The sequence below is a fragment of the Anomaloglossus baeobatrachus genome, chromosome 6, assembly GCF_048569485.1.
Source record: "Anomaloglossus baeobatrachus isolate aAnoBae1 chromosome 6, aAnoBae1.hap1, whole genome shotgun sequence".
Classification (NCBI taxonomy): Eukaryota; Metazoa; Chordata; class Amphibia; order Anura; family Aromobatidae; genus Anomaloglossus; species Anomaloglossus baeobatrachus.
Genome location: NC_134358.1, coordinates 466,244,534 through 466,261,803, shown reverse-complemented (window position 1 = coordinate 466,261,803; position 17,270 = coordinate 466,244,534). Strand labels below are relative to the sequence as shown.

The window sequence follows — 17,270 nt, the reverse complement described above, 5'->3', positions numbered from 1 at the left end:
TTTATTGTGGCTAGCCTAAGGCACACCTGTGCAATAATCATGCTGTCTAATTTGCATCTCGATATGGTCCACCAGTGAGGTGGATGGATTATCTCAACTAAGGAGAAGTGCTCACTACAGAGTTTTACACAAATTTGTGAACAATATTTGAGACAAAAAGGCTTTTTGTGTACATAAAAAAAAACTTAGATTTTTCAGTTTAGCTCATGAAAAATGGGAGCAACAACAAAAGTGTTGCATTTATAATTTTGTTCAGTGTATATACTAATTTTTAATTTGATAAGATGCACCGGATTATAAAACGCACCCCAAATTTAGAGGCGGAAAATAGGAAAAAATAATTTCTAATGTTAAAATGAGGGTCTCTCTTATAGTCCTAAAGCGTCTTATAATTGCTCACCAGGGGGTGCGGCGGTGGTGGAGTGGCTCTGGAGGGTAATGGGAGGTAGGGTCGGCAATGCTGTGGGCTCGAAGGAGGGGGTGTCGCAGCTCAGGAAGGTCAGTGGACAGAGGGTTGGCGATACTGTGGGCTTGGGGGTATCGCGGCGGAGGGCACCACTGATCTGCCGGCGCTCTGTGGGCTCCATTGAACTACTGGCAGTTGACACAATGGGCCATTTTCTTGAAGTCCATTGCGTCAACCACCGACAGTTCAATGGAGTCTGCAGCGCGCCGGCAGATCAATAGTGCCCACTGCCGCAATACCCCTGAGCCCACAGTATTGCCAACTCTCTATCTTGTGACCCTCCTGAGCAATTCCACTGCAGTGACACCCCCTCCTCTGAGCCCTTAGTATCGCCAAGCCCTGCTTCCTGTGACCTTGCTCCCCCACCGCCTCCCTGGTAAGCCATATCCAGATTATAAGATGTACCCCCATTTTCCCCTCAGTTTTGGAGGGAAAAAGCGAGTCTTATATTCAAGAAAATACAGTATGTCTGACTGTACAGGAGGAACCTGGTTTGATCATACCACATCTCCTGGGGCGGGTAGGAAGTAAATACGTATACACACATTACAGCACGGGATCATAGCTGATTATTTTTGCAAGATAAAGCATAGCCCTGCCTACTTTTAAACAATATTTTACCTCAAAGAAAGAATAATTTCCAGTCACATGCTGTACTGTCTCCATACTATTTTGTGGTGGTTTGTACTATCTTCAATAATGCTCTCTCATGCTGTGTACAGTACAGACCAAAAGTTTGGACACACCTTCTTATTCAAAGAGTTTTCTTTATTTTCATGACTCTAAAAATTGTAGATTCACAATGAAGGCATCAAAACTATGAATTAAAAAATGTGGAATGAAATACTTAAAAAAGTGTGAAACAACTGAAAATATGTCATATATTCTAGGTTCTTCAAAGTAGCCACCTTTTGCTTTGATTACTGCTTTGCAAACTCTTGGCATTCTCTTGATGAGCTTCAAGAGGTAGTCACCGGAAATGGTTTTCCAACAGTCTTGCAGGAGTTCCAAGAGATGCTTAGCACTTGTCGGCCCTTTTGCCTTCACTCTGGGGTCCAGCTCACCCCAAACCATCTCGATTGGGTTCAGGTCTGGTGACTGTGGAGGCTAGATCATCTGGCGTAGCACCCCATCACTCTCCTTCTTAGTCAAATAGCCCTTACACAGCCTGGAGGTGTGTTTGGGGTCATTGTCCTGTTGAAAAATAAATGATGGTACAACTAAACGCAAACCGGATGGAATAGCACGCCGCTGCAAGATGCTGTGGTAGCCATGCTCGTTCAGTGTAACTTCAATTTTGAATAAATCCCCAACAGTGTCACCTGTAAAGCACCCCCACACCATCACACCTCCTGCTCCATGCTTCATGGTGGGAACCAGCCATGTAGAGTCCATCCGTTCACCTTTTCTACAAAGACACAGTGGTTGGATCCAAAGATCTCAAATTTGGACTCATCAGTCTAAAGCACAGATTTCCATTGATGTCCATTCCTTGTGTTCTTTAGCCCAAACAAGTCTCTTCTGCTTGTTGCCTGTCCTTAGCAGTGGTTTCCTATCAGCTATTTTACCATGAAGGCTGCTGCACAAAGTCTCCTCTTAACAGTTGTTCTAGAGATGAGAAGGTGTGTCCAAACTTTTGGTCTGTACTGTACGTCTGTACTAGCCAACATCATATAGGTGTAAGAGCTTTTAGAATTGCAGACTTGGTCCCCCACTGATCGGCCTCCTACAGATGGCCTTCTACATTGGAGTACATTGATGTTGGGAACATACAAATGTATGAATAATACAACATGATCAAGTACATACTTTCAATATTTTATAGTTATGTTTTCTCTTTTCTTACTGACTAGCTCCAAATATAGTAAGAAACTGACAATCATTTGTACTACAAAATATAACAATTAGGATTTATAAAAACAACCTGAAATTTATACACACGCCACCAGGTTTTCTTCTGCCTTAGGCTACGTGATTTAAGTGCAGCTTCTTGCTCGCAGTCTATTTCAATAAGAGCTGACAACAGTGTCTGGAATTTAATAAGCTGCACAGTTGTAAACTGTATCAGGACATAACGATAGACTGTACATATCTGTCACAACAAGTTATTTTCATGATGTGCTTGCATTTGATCAGAACTAAATAGCACTGGAATGTAATAAGACCTACGTTTTATCACTCGCAATCAGCATGAACATATGGTGAAAACCTAAATGCGCATATTACAATTTAAAGAAGGGATAAACGATAGAACTGTACTTGATATCATTTACAAGAAGTGACTTGGCATCCTGTAAAGTAGGCTGTTATTCTTGTGTACCAAACTACCAGCTACATGCATTATGATGTCATGCTACGTTATCTGACATTATCTATCTATATTATACATTATCTGACGTGGTAGGTTGTCACCACTCTTATAGGGGTACCACAGTAACTAGGTTTTCCTTTAACTGTGGCAAAGAGTCAGTTTGGGGATCTAGGCCTGTACATAAATATTCTGGCCAAGGCAAAGGGGTACTTTGCACACTACGATATCACAAAGCGATGCCGAGCGCGATAGTCCCCGCCCCCGTCGCAGCAGCGATATCTTGTGATAGCTGCCGTAGCTTCACACGAACTTCACACTATTTGAGGCAATAAATGGGGATTGACTGTATATTAATTATTTGTATAGAGATAAAATTAATGCTATGTGTATGCAGACGTCAGTGATATCAAGGTAGTAAAATATGTAGCAAAGTGATTGTGTGTTGTATGTACTGTATAGGTAGTAGTGTCTATACAAATAATTAATATACAGTCAATCCCTATTTATTGCCTCAAATAGTATATTGCATGACATCATTCCCCTTCACATCTCCTATACTTCTGATACTCCCTATACTCCATATCTGCTTCACACAACCACATCTTACACACACCTTTCATCATTTCTCCTTTTCTCTTTCTTTTTTCTTCTCCTCTTCCTTTCTCCTTGTCCTTTTAGGCCGGTTTCACAGATCCGGCTTTTCGCCGGTTTGCCGGATCCGGCGCTCTCCCATACAGTGACTACAGTACAGTGACAGCGCAACAAGTGCCGGTCACATGCTGTCATGTGACCGGCGCATGTGACCCGGAAGTTACAGCGCTGTCACTGTACTGTATTGTCTGTACGGGAGAGCGCCAGATCCGGCAAACCGGCGAAAAGCCAGATGTGTGAAACCGGCCTTATCTTTATTTTTTCATTCCCCTTTTTCCCTCATTGATAATTTATTGTAATTAGCAATATTGTGCGATTGACATATATATATAAAGTCACATTTTTTCACAATGTTTTTCACATTTTTTTAATTTGTAAAAACATTTTCCTCTGTATTGTATACGGTTTATTTTTTTGTATATTTTGATTTATTATGTCATTTCTGTATACAGTGCCATTGAGGAAGGTCCATGTTGGACTGAAAACGTTCTCTTTTGTTGTGTACATAAATTAATACAATTTTCGGCTTAGCCATCTTAGCTTTGTCTCTGGGTTCTGTACAAATGCTTTTAAGGGCTTGTTCCCATCTATCCGGATAGCTGGCATTTTTTTTTTTCTCTCCGGTGTAGCAATGAAATAATATGAGAATAGATCCCATAGTTTGGTAAGGGAGGATTGTTCATTTTCATCTGGCTCCAGAGGTTGTGCCCATTCTAAGAAGTGTAAAAATCCAGCAACCGCAAAATGGATATTAGAATTTAAAACACCACTTTAATAATATCCACTAAAATCAAAATTACAAACGGATTAAAGCATATGTAGACAAAGGATCCGTCTACATGATTCGAGTTGAAACCCAGACTTGCTCGTCTACGCATTTCGAGCAGAAAAACAGACTTGCTCAGTCTACGCGTTTCGAGCAGAAAAACAGACTTGTTCCGTCTACGCGTTTCGAGCAAAAAAACAGACTTGCTCAGTCTACGCGTTTCGAGCAGAAAAACAGACTAATTAAACAATAATAAAACAGGCTAATTTCGATGGAATGGTGAGCTGTTAAAGACGTTTTCTTTAGAATCCATTCCAAGAGCCAGATCAGATAATGTTGTGTTTTACTATCCAACTCACCAGTTTTGCAAAAGAAGCTGATAAAAAAAACCTGGATCACAACAAAGATATATCACACATTTATACACCTCTTTTCACTTAGCATCAAATTGTTGTGCCATAAATATGGGTCTCTGCTGTATCTTTTCATTATCGAAATCATGCTTCACGTTGGCCCTTGCTACCTCCAACCCTTACTGTTGTGTACCTAACAAGCATTTGATTAGAACTGTCAAGGCACTGAACTGGATGATTATGTGTCTAGTTTTAAATCTTTTCTACTTTACCTTTTATTTAGCTTTTACCCTACGATGAAGCTGCATTTTGTACTTACTTCTACTGCTGCAATTATCAGGCATTATAGACTCTGTCGTAATCTTATCCTGAATGAACACATCCTCATTAGAGACACTGAAGTTGAGTTCTTCTAATTGATCTACGTCATCCAGAGGTGAAGACTTTGCTTTTTGCTGCTCGATAACTTCCAGCCCATCCACTGTTTTGGACTGTTCAGCGGTTTCCCTGCTCTTTGCTGGCGAAGTGCTTCCATTAGTGCATTCTGACTTCTTATCCGCTGAAGTATGGTCCTCGGCATCGCTGCTCGCTTTATTGATGGCTGTGAATTCTGGAGAGCTTGTTTGACTCAGGCTATCAGACAGGCTGTACGGCAGGTCCTTTGGAATATAGTATCCCTGCACTATTCCAGCAAACTTTGATCCTTGACTTGCAGCATCCTCAATCTGAAAATAAATGGCATACATTTACTATAAACCCTATAAACCAGTGAAGTCTCATAACGACATAGTTGAATTGCATGTTATTTATGAAGAAATTCTTGTATATGGCACAATCAATATTATAGCAGTGGAGGGTGCAGGTTCACAATAATACGCCGCAGAATGAAGAAAAATATTGATCTGAAAACAACCAATAATGGCTTCAATTCAACCTATATAAGGGCAATATAATCAGAATAGCTGTATAATTTTTGTAATCCATTAACACTACATGACAAATGTATCATTTTGCTGATCAAGCAGATGTTGCTTTTCAACTTGCGCGATCAGGTGTAAAGCATTGCTCGCATCAGCGGTATTTTGCCGCAAAACCGGATCAGGTACAAATGCGTTTCAGATGTGGTCACATGCGGTTGTGTATGACGCATGCAACTGCATGTGACCGCATCTTGCCGCGATTCCATTGGAAATGACTTGAACTAAAATGTATTTGTACCGAATCCGGTTTTGCAGCAAAATACCACTGATGTGAGCGCTGTGTAAGCTTAGTACACTGCAGTGCTCAAGCACTGTAGTGTTTTAAATGAGTGACCATTCTTAATCGACATTGAAGTCCCTAGGTGAGACTAAAATTAAAAACAAATAAAAAAATAAATGAAAAAATAAATGAAAACAATCCCTTATACAGCTCTGACTATAAAAATGAACATAGCAACACAAAAGCAAATGTTTTAAAAAGATTTACAATAATTTTTTTTAAAACAGATTTTATTGCACAAAATTAGGAAAACATAAAACAACTTTGTATTAGGCCTGCAACACACATCCGTGCCGCCGGTACGTGTTTGGGACTTTTTGACACGTACCGGCGGCATGAGCACACGTGCACCAATGTTACCCTATGGTAACAGGCACACACACGTAAAGCCACACGGAACGTGTGTCCGTGTGGTTTGTACGTGTGTGCGGTTTTTAACACGGATGACATGTCCGCGTTTCGCTGGCATCACACAGACACGGACCCGCTAAAGTCAATGGGTACGTGCCTGCACGTACATGACACGTACCATGTACGTTTTCTATCCGTACTGTCCGTGTGCGTTTTCAGTAGTTAATAGTTTTGAGCTATTTTATATGTCCCGTCAAACACAAAACGAGATTGCTAAATAGATCGCAATACAGGTCGCTGATCGTTACTGTGTCATTGGTAAGGTCTGACTGTGTGACATCTCACCAGCGACCTCCCACAAGCGATCCCTATCAGGTCGGATCGTTTTCGGGATCGCTGGTAAGTCGTTGTGTGTGACTGGGCCTTAAAGTTAAGGCCGCTTTACACGCTGCGATATCGTGATCGATATCGCTAGCATGCGTACCCGCCCCCATCGGTTGTGCAACATGGGCAAATTGCTGCCCATGGCGCACAACATCGCGCAGACCCGTCACACTACTTACCTGCCTACCGACGTCGCTGTGACTGGCGAAACGCCTCCGTTCTAAGGGGGCGGTTCATTCAGCGTCACAGCGATGTCACAGCAGCGTCACTGAACCGCCGCCCAACAGAAGCGGAGGGGCGGAGATGAGCGGGACGTAACGTTCCGCCCACCTCCTTCCTTCCTCATTGCCGGCGGCCGCAGGTAAGGCGAGGTTCCTCGTTCCTGTGGTGTCACAGATAGCGATGTGTGCTGCCGCAGGAGCGACAAACTACTTCATACACCGATCAGCAGCGATATTTGAGAATGGACCCCCATGTCACCGATGAGCGATTTTGAACGTTTTTGCGACGATTCAAAATCGCTCATAGGTGTCACACAGAAAGACATCGCTAAAGCGACCGGATGTGCGTCACAAATTCCGTGACCCCAACGAGATCGCTCGGGCGATGACGCAGCGTGTAAATCCCGCTTAAGTGAATATTTAAGTTAGTGAATATTTTTTAAAAAGAATTTAAACAAAGGTTACCAAGTAGTAGTGATTATGGCAGCTGTAATCCAATTAGACACAACAGAATCTCATGTATAGCCATTTTCATCGTCAATTTCCATCAGAAACGGTTCAAGACAAACGGACTGAACACAGACTGAACAAGGACATGACACGTACGTATCTCACGCATACACGGACATTCAACGCGCACGCACGGTGAGCATACGCCATCACACTGATGCCACACGTACCGGCGAAACGGACATCAAAAACGGAACACAGACCCGTAAAACGGAACGGGAAACACGAACGTGTTTTTTGCGGAAGTGTGTTTCAGGCCTTATTGATAGTGTCATAAACATGCTGACCCATAGAAAAAAGTTCATATTTCAATATTATTGTGCACAGAACATTGTTTTAAAAAAATACACAAATGCTATACTTACAATTCTTCCTCCCCAAAAATGCTAAAAGTTTTTCAACACTATATGGTACAAATTGTACAAATAATGAGCAAATGTCTGCTGCCACAAAGCCCAAATTAGCTGCGTCCTTAAGTCCCGGGTCAGATGAACACATCAAAAATCATCCAACTTTCATGCATAAAGATTTGGACAATTTTCATCATATCATCATGTGTGTTTCAGCCATGAGTCCATTTTTTACGTCCGTGTGGCATTTTTATTTTTTATACACTATATATATATATATATATACATATATATATATATATATATATATATATACACACACACAGTATAAAATGTACATGATCACATACATTTTCTTAGGATAATAAAAGCAAAGTAACCATAAAGATTGGATGTTAATCCAAATGGGATCCAATTTTCCTGATGGAATCTGCTCCAAGCTAAGTACTTTACAAGCAGAAGACTGCAAAAAAGCTTCATGGAATAATCTTTTCTAAAATGCTTCAAAAATCTTGAAAAATGCTTCATGAAATGGAAAAACTTCTGAAAAAAGAATAATTTACTCAACTGGTTCCCACTAAAAAATTGTGTGTACACATACTCTTAGGAGTAGTGTAGATACTGGGAGGCAAAGGGGATGATTGCCCCAGAGGAACCACCACCCTTAAAGGGAATCTACCACCAGGTCTTTGCCACCTAATCTGAGAGCAGTATAACGTATGGGCAGAAACCCTGATTCCTGTGATGTATCATTTACTGGGCTGCTTAGTGTAGTTTTGATAAAATCACTGTTTAATCAGCAGCAGATTATCATTAGAAGACTACTAGGCGTGCTGCCAGGTAGTCCAGCATATTCATGAGCTCTGTATAACTGCTAGATCTGCAGCAGAGAAAACATTGATTTTATCAGTGACAACAAACAGCTCAGTAAGTGACACATCGCTGGAATCAGGGTCTCTGTCTCTAAAACGGCGGCACTAAAAGGGTATTCCCATCTCCAAGATCCTATTCCTGTATATAGCAGGTGTAATAATAATAATATTAGCAAATACCTCCAATTATAAATGTAGTATAGTTCTCTTGATTAGCTATGTTTCTTACCTTATGTATAAGACACTGTAGTAATTAGTTATCCATGGTTATGACCACTCATATATTGACCGTTCTTTAGTTGCTCATGGTCATAACCATGGGTACCTAACCTACTGTAATTCCCTACACATGAGGTAAGCATAGCAGAAGAACTATACTACATTTCTAATTGGAGGTATTTGCTAATAGTATTCTTCTTCTTCTTATTATTATTATTATTACTACACCTACTACATATTGGGATAGAATCTCGGAGACGGGAATACACCTTTAAGCATTCCTCTTCAGGACTACATTTACACAGTTTCATAAAGTCATAGTTTTGACATCCATAAGATCTATACCATCCATATTACCATCTGGTAAGAAGTTTTGACTTGAAGAAAATCATCAAAAAATCTAATTCTATGAATTTAGTCATTAAGCATTTGGGTAAAGGACCCTACAGCTCACCTAAAAATGTGTCTATAGATGACTAATTTATAGCCACCATGCTGGTGCTACAGGGATATTAGGACAGATTTTCCACTTTGATTTCTGCATCAGCTAAGGCCATTTTGAGCCCAAAGAAAGTGGTTCTAACACTTAGAAAAGACAGAAGTAGGGATCGAAAGCATGCATGGCACCAGGTGTGTGGTCTTTGGATTTCTTTTCTTTAGTAAGTTTTTTTTTTTTTTTTAAATTACTTTCCAGCCCAATTTAAAGTGAATCAATCACCAAGATTTTTCTATATAAACTAAAGCCAGTCTTATACTGGCGCTATCATGCTGATTCTATACATAGCTTGGATGTATAGTTTTTGAAATACAGGCAAGTAAAGTTACATAAATGTACCGCTTTTGATTGGCAGCAGCTGCCAAATAGCTAATATGTGGGTTTTGCCTGGCCTGTGTAGATGCTAGACTGTATGAGCTCCTTCCAGGTATGAGTAATGTCTGTCATGTGATAGGGGCATGTTAGAAATGCAGCCCATACAGTCTAGCATATACAGAGGCCAGGCAGCAGACAGGGGCGGGAATGGATAGCAAAACCCACATATTAGCTATTTGGTAGCTGCTGCCAAACAAAAAGCTGTACATCTCTGTAACTTTACTTACCTGTATTTCAAAAAGTATACATCCAATCTGACAACTAAAGGTATGTATAGAATCTGCATGATAGTGCTAGTATAACACTGTCTTTAGTTTATATAGGAAAATCATGGTGACTGGTTCGGTTTAAGAAGTTAAAGATTAAAGTAAGACTACAGTATATGGGATACACAGACACACACATGCAAAAAATGTATATATATATATATATATATATATATATATATATATATATATATAATTATATACAGAGAGAGAGAGACGGAGATATATATATACAGTCAGGGCCAGAAATATTTGGACAGTGACACAAGTTTTGTTATTTTAGCTGTTTACAAAAACATGTTCAGAAATACAATTATATATATAATATGGGCTGAAAGTGCACACTCCCAGCTGCAATATGAGAGTTTTCACATCCAAATCGGAGAAAGGGTTTAGGAATCATAGCTCTGTAATGCATAGCCTCCTCTTTTTCAAGGGACCAAAAGTAATTGGACAAGGGACTCTAAGGGCTGCAATTAACTCTGAAGGCGTCTCCCTCGTTAACCTGTAATCAATGAAGTAGTTAAAAGGTCTGGGGTTGATTACAGGTGTGTGGTTTTGCATTTGGAAGCTGTTGCTGTGACCAGACAACATGCGGTCTACGGAACTCTCAATTGAGGAGAAGCAGAACATCCTGAGGCTGAAAAAAAAGAAAAAAATCCATCAGAGAGATAGCAGACATGCTTGGAGTAGCAAAATCAACAGTCGGGTACATTCTGAGAAAAAAGGAATTGACTGGTGAGCTTGGGAACTCAAAAAGGCCTGGGCGTCCACGGATGACAACAGTGGTGGATGATCGCCGCATACTTTCTTTGGTGAAGAAGAACCCGTTCACAACATCAACTGAAGTCCAGAACACTCTCAGTGAAGTAGGTGTATCTGTCTCTAAGTCAACAGTAAAGAGAAGACTCCATGAAAGTAAATACAAAGGGTTCACATCTAGATGCAAACCATTCATCAATTCCAAAAATAGACAGGCCAGAGTTAAATTTGCTGAAAAACACCTCATGAAGCCAGCTCAGTTGTGGAAAAGTATTCTATGGACAGATGAGACAAAGATCAACCTGTACCAGAATGATGGGAAGAAAAAAGTTTGGAGAAGAAAGGGAACGGCACATGATCCAAGGCACACCACATCCTCTGTAAAACATGGTGGAGGCAACGTGATGGCATGGGCATGCATGGCTTTCAATGGCACTGGGTCACTGGTATTTATTGATGACATAACAGTAGACAAGAGTAGCCGGATGAATTCTGAAGTGTACCGGGATATACTTTCAGCCCAGATTCAGCCAAATGCCGCAAAGTTGATCGGACGGCGCTTCATAGTACAGATGGACAATGACCCCAAGCATACAGCCAAAGCTACCCAGGAGTTCATGAGTGCAAAAAAGTGGAACATTCTGCAATGGCCAAGTCAATCACCAGATCTTAACCCAATTGAGCATGCATTTCACTTGCTCAAATCCAGACTTAAGACGGAAAGACCCACAAACAAGCAAGACCTGAAGGCTGCAGCTGTAAAGGCCTGGCAAAGCATTAAGAAGGAGGAAACCCAGCGTTTGGTGATGTCCATGGGTTCCAGACTTAAGGCAGTGATTGCCTCCAAAGGATTCGCAACAAAATATTGAAAATAAAAATATTTTGTTTGGGTTTGGTTTATTTGTCCAATTACTTTTGACCTCCTAAAATGTGGAGTGTTTGTAAAGAAATGTGTCCAATTCCTACAATTTCTATCAGATATTTTTGTTCAAACCTTCAAATTAAACGTTACAATCTGCACTTGAATTCTGTTGTAGAGGTTTCATTTCAAATCCAATGTGGTGGCATGCAGAGCCCAACACGCGAAAATTGTGTCACTGTCCAAATATTTCTGGACCTAACTGTATATATATATATATATATATATATATATATATATATATACACACACACACACACACACAGTATATATACACACATATATATATATATATATATATATATATATATATATACATATATATAATCTAAAATTTGTTTTGCTTACACATTACTTAAACAAAAGAATAAAACTTTCATGCACGGAGAATAACATGAACTCTGAGAATTGGATAACAAGAATTCACAGAAAAATAAGAGAGGGCCGCCAAACCAACAACCCATCCCTGAAAGACATACTGCACCTATTATACTGCATAGAGTAGTAAATACAAAGTCACTTACATCATGAGCTGAATACTGTAATAAAATAACCTCGCGATATCACTCCATACATACATGCGCTACAGGCGCCCGTCCTGCCTCAGGGAACAACATATGTTTCCAAGCATTTTAATTACCTTGGCTTTAAATAGCAAAGTTTACAATAATTAGGTTAAAGTGCCCTAGGTCTATGAATATTTTATTTCAACATCAATTAAATGACTTTGTACATAGGTATATTTTAATAAAGGATTCAAAATGCCATTGTAAAATAATCATACTTTTAGCAAAAAAAAAGTACTGTAATGTGATCATTGAGAGACACTCTTAAGATGCCCATTGAGTAACATACAACAGAGTTGTCACTCGAGTCTCAGACATGGGGAATTACTTGTAGTCTGATAAACTTAATAGGGAATTTCTTTGGAAGGAAAATTAAAAACAAATGTGTGTGATAGCTGCTGTTCTTTAAAATAAAAATGTGCTACATTTAGGACTAAAGATGTCAGATATTACCTGTAGCTACAGATTTTCTTTTTATTACAATAGTGATGGCCAACTTGTGGGCAATGCCATGAAGATCTCAGCACATTGGAGCTACTCCTGGATTTATGGAGTGGAGTGGCATTATAAATGGTATCAGACCCATGTAGTTTACTTTCCAGGTACACTAACAACTTAACACTACCTTGATGTGGTCATAGAACCAGTAGTATGGCCATTTCTCCAGTGTTTCAGAAGCCATTTTTCAACACCAGGCGCTTGTTATTGGTGCAACTGTGAACACTCTGTGTGGTCTCAACTTTCTACCATGACCTACAGCGTCTCCAGACTTTATCTTCATCAAGCACATCTGGGACATAAATGTTCGGTAATTACAAAGGGAGCTGCAAGCAGCTGATTTTGATGATTTGTGCGCCAAGATTCATGCAGCATGGAGAAAAATCCTCGGACTACCATTAATAACTTCATTGATAGTATGTCAAGGCATGTGAGTAAATGTATTTCTGCGCATGGAGCTTATACTCAATCCTGAATAAATCGAGATGTGAACATTTTGTTTCCATTTTTCATGACATTAAAGGGAACCTGTCAGGTTAAATATTCACCTAGAACCACGAGCAGTTCTGGGTGCATATTGCTAATCCCTGCATCTAGTAGCATAGATAAAGAGATCTTTAGAAAAAGTGTTTCTAAAGATCTTTTACCGTATGCTAATGAGCGCAGGGACTAGTCCCAAGGGCATTGTTTCCCTTGCTAGTCAGCCCCATTAACATGTTAGCATGCCCCTGGGGGCGTCCTAACATGCTAATGACTATGCAGCGTCAGAGGATGATCTCACTCACCTCTCCACTGCCATCGCCACCTGATGCTGGATTTCGGCTCAGTGCGCATGATCCTGGACTTCCGGTCATGCGCACTACTTAAGTTTGAAGCCAGGATGCGCACACCCAGGTTAATAGTGCACATGACTGAAACTCTGGGGCCATGGGCACTGAGCCGAAATCCAGCGTCAGGTGACGATGGCAGCAGAGAGGTGAGTGAGATCATCCTCTGATGCTGCACATTCATTAGCATGTTAGTATGCCCACAGGGGCATACTAACATGCTAATGGGGCTGACTAGCTAAGGGAAGCAAGGCCCTTGGGTCTAGTCCCCGTGCTCATTAGCATATGATAAAAGATCTTTAGAAATACTTTTTCTAAAGATCTCTCTATCTATGCTACCAGACAAAGGGACGGTTAAGCAGGGATTAGCAATATGCACCCAAAACTGCTCATGGTTCTGGGTGCATATTGGACGTGACAAGTTTACTTTAACATGTTTATCGATCATGTGATTTCCATAATTTTCTTCTTGCTGTTGGAATTTCAATGTTGAGGAATGAAAATATACAGTCATGATCGAAAGTGGTGGCAACCTTGAAATAGTTCCAGAAAATGAAGTATTTATCCCAGAATATTATTGACATAAACATGTGTGTCTTACACATGATTATTCCCTTTGTGTGCATTGGAACAACACACACAAAAAAGAAAAAGAAGAGGAAAAATGGCAAATTGATGTTAAAGGGAATCTATCACCACATTTGACCTATCTAACCTATTAATATGGCATACAGGTTAGAGAATGCTGAAAAGTGCCATACCTGTATGCTTCATATCAGATGCTTTGTTGTTGAAATATCATCTTTACCACTTTATATAAATGAGCTCTTCCAGGCTATGGGGTGGATGCTGCCTGGAAGATAACTCCACCTCCAGAGATTATTTTAAATAGACGGAGGTGTTATCAGTATGAGACAAGTAACTGACACAACAGAAGAAATTAGATTTGTCTTCTTGCAAACACATTTTTTGCAGCTCCCCGAGCTTCTGCTTTATTGCAACAATATTGCAACACTGTCTGCTTGAGAGATGGAACATGAAGTTGAAAATCACCTGCAGAAGTGTCAGTTATAATCCCATATAGCTTTGTAGTGAGAGCAGAGAGTGGCCATCACACTGGTAATGCCCCGCTTCTATTTAAAATAATCTCTGGAGGCGGAGTTATCTTCCATGCAGCATCTGCCCCGTAGCCTGGAAGAGCTCATTTACATAAAGTGATAAAAGCTGACTTATCCACAACAACGCATCCGATATGAGGCAGACAGGTATGACATTTTCAGCATTCTATACTTGTGTGCCCATATCGATAGTTTAGATAGCTCAAATATGGGGACAGATGCCCTTTAAAGTGAGACACTTCCCTCTAGAATTGGACATAATTTCACATAAAAAAAAAAAATGGGCAGGACAAAATTGTTGGTAATCTTAACTTTTGAATAAATAACTGCAATCAATTGCTTCCTATAACCATCAACAGGCTTCTTACAAAGCTCAACTGGAATTTTGGACCACTCTTCTTTTTCTAACTGCTTTAGGTCTCTCCTCTTTGTTGGGTGCCTTCTCCCAACAACAATTTTAAGAACTGCTCAATGGGATTTATTTCAAATCTGTTTTATTGATGAAACTGTTGTCAACATACAAACATATCATTTGTGCAATTACAATACATAAGCATCATTTTCTCAATGCCGGGATAACATCCAGAAATTGTTACATTACTAAATTTCTTGGAATTCTTCAAATTATCTTTGTGCTATTACCATACAACCACTTGTAAATTATAGGTCAGAATTTTACTTCTTTTGACTTCCCGTATCCTAATATACTCATTCTCCTTGTATGTCTATTGTCTTATGAATTATTGATAAATCTTTTCATATAAAAAATGAAACTAGAAAAATGCAGATTAATGTTCAGAAAAGAAAGAAAGAAGAGGAAAGATTTAAGCATAAAGAAGAGGAAATTAGAGAAAAGGGGGGAGGGGAGGGGGAAGCAAGAAAAGAAAAGAAAAAAGGGGGGGGAAGGAATGAGACTCCCCACCGTTTCTCAGCTCAAAAAGCTCGCCAAACTCTCCACAAACTCTGGGGACTCCATGAACATAATCCATGGTCTCCAAACTGTAGTAAATTTTTCTGTGTTCCCATTTAGTTCTGCTGTCAGCTCCTCCATTCTCTGGAGGTTTGTCATCTCCTCCAACCAATCCAGCACCGTAGGGCATCTAGTCTGTTTCCAAAATCGTGGGATAATCATACGGGCAGCCGCCAGGCAAAATCGCAACATGTCCCTTTTTTGTGTTTTAATAGCTCCTGGGAGCATAGAAAGAAGGGCAACCTGGGGGGATTTTTCTATTTCACCTCCGCTCATCTTTTTGTACAGGTAGAACACTGAGTCCCAAAAGGGTTGCAGCTTAGTACAGCTCCACCATATGTGTAGCATTGTACCTGTGTCTGTGCCACACCTCCAGCACACATCAGACACAGAGGGAAATATAGCATGTAATTTAGTCGGGTAATGGTACCACCTTGTGAGAATTTTATAACTTTTCTCTTGAGCGGCGCACGCCAAGGAAAGCTTGTGGGTCCACAGGTACGCTCTGCTCCAATCGTCCTCTGCAATATCCTCTCCCAGTTCCTCTCCCCACCTACAGACAAAGTGAGGTTTATCCACCCTATTTCTCTGGTTCAGCATTTTATAGATGAGTGAGATGCCATGTCCAGGTGATGACCCCTGTAAAAATATTTTCTCAAAAGGAGTAGGGGGTGTCCTCATCCTTCTCTCCCTGTCCTGGTACGAGAGGAAAGATTTCAACTGCATATATTCCATCCAGGAAATCTCTCTCCCTGTGGCCTGCATGGAAGTATAAGTTGGTAGGGTGTGTCCCTGGAGCACGTGACAAAAACGGGTATCATCCGCCCGAGTAAATCCCCCGAATCTATAGGAGTGGAGTCCTGGGGGGAACTTCTTATTACCGAATACGGGGGTAAGTGGGCCCTGCTCCTGAGAGAGAGATCCCTTTTTTATCTCTCCATCCCACATCCCCATCGCTGTCCGCGTGAACTCCATTCCTTTCGCTATCTGGATCCTACTTTCTTTCTCTAACCATGGAAGTAAATGTAAGGGAGTTCCCAGCACATCCTGTTCAATCACCACCCATTGTTTCGAATTACCATGAAAATGCCAGTCCAGTAATCTCGTTAGGATAGCTGCCTTGTAATATAACTGAAAATTTGGGAGCCCCGCCCCCCCGTCACTTTTGTGTCTGGTCAGAGTTTTAATTCCTGTTCGGGGTCTCCTGTTCCCCCAGACAAACCCAGACAAGGCTGTCCGGATCTTGGAGAAGTAACTTAGCGGTAGCTGTATGGGTATTGTCTGAAACAGGAACAGGAACCTCGGTAACACATCCATTTTTATCGCGTTTATACGCCCAAACCACGTCAATCTCTTTTTGTCATATTTCTTTAAGTCCCTGATTGTCCTTTCTAATAAGGGGAAAAAATTGTGATGTACAATTTTTGCTGGATCCCTAGGTACCATAACTCCCAGATATTTTAAAACTGACGGTTGCCACTTAAAAGGGAAGTTTTGTGATACTCTCGCAAGGTCTTCTGCCGATAAAGTCACGTTCATGGCCTCTGATTTGGAAAAATTTACTTTGAAGTTGCTTAAGTTGCCAAACTGTTCGAACTCCTTAAGCAAGGACGGGAAGGATATGTGTGGTTGGGAAATGAACATGAGAAGGTCATCCGCGAATAGAGCCAGCTTACGGCTCTCCCCCCCCGCCTCTATCCCGTGGATGCTTGTGTTGTTTCTCAGGGCGACCGCAAGGTGCTCCATGACTATGACGTAT

General features: G+C 40.6%; 1 protein-coding gene across 1 annotated transcript in view; it reads right to left on the bottom strand.

Annotated features, from left to right (window-relative positions):
* RFTN1 (raftlin, lipid raft linker 1) overlaps positions 1-17,270 on the bottom strand; it is a 562,445-nt gene that overhangs the window by 125,956 nt on the left and 419,219 nt on the right. Inside the window, exon 5 of the mRNA XM_075315305.1 lies at positions 4,867-5,272. Coding sequence (XP_075171420.1) covers positions 4,867-5,272 — 406 coding nt within the window. The remainder of the gene's footprint in view (positions 1-4,866; positions 5,273-17,270) is intronic.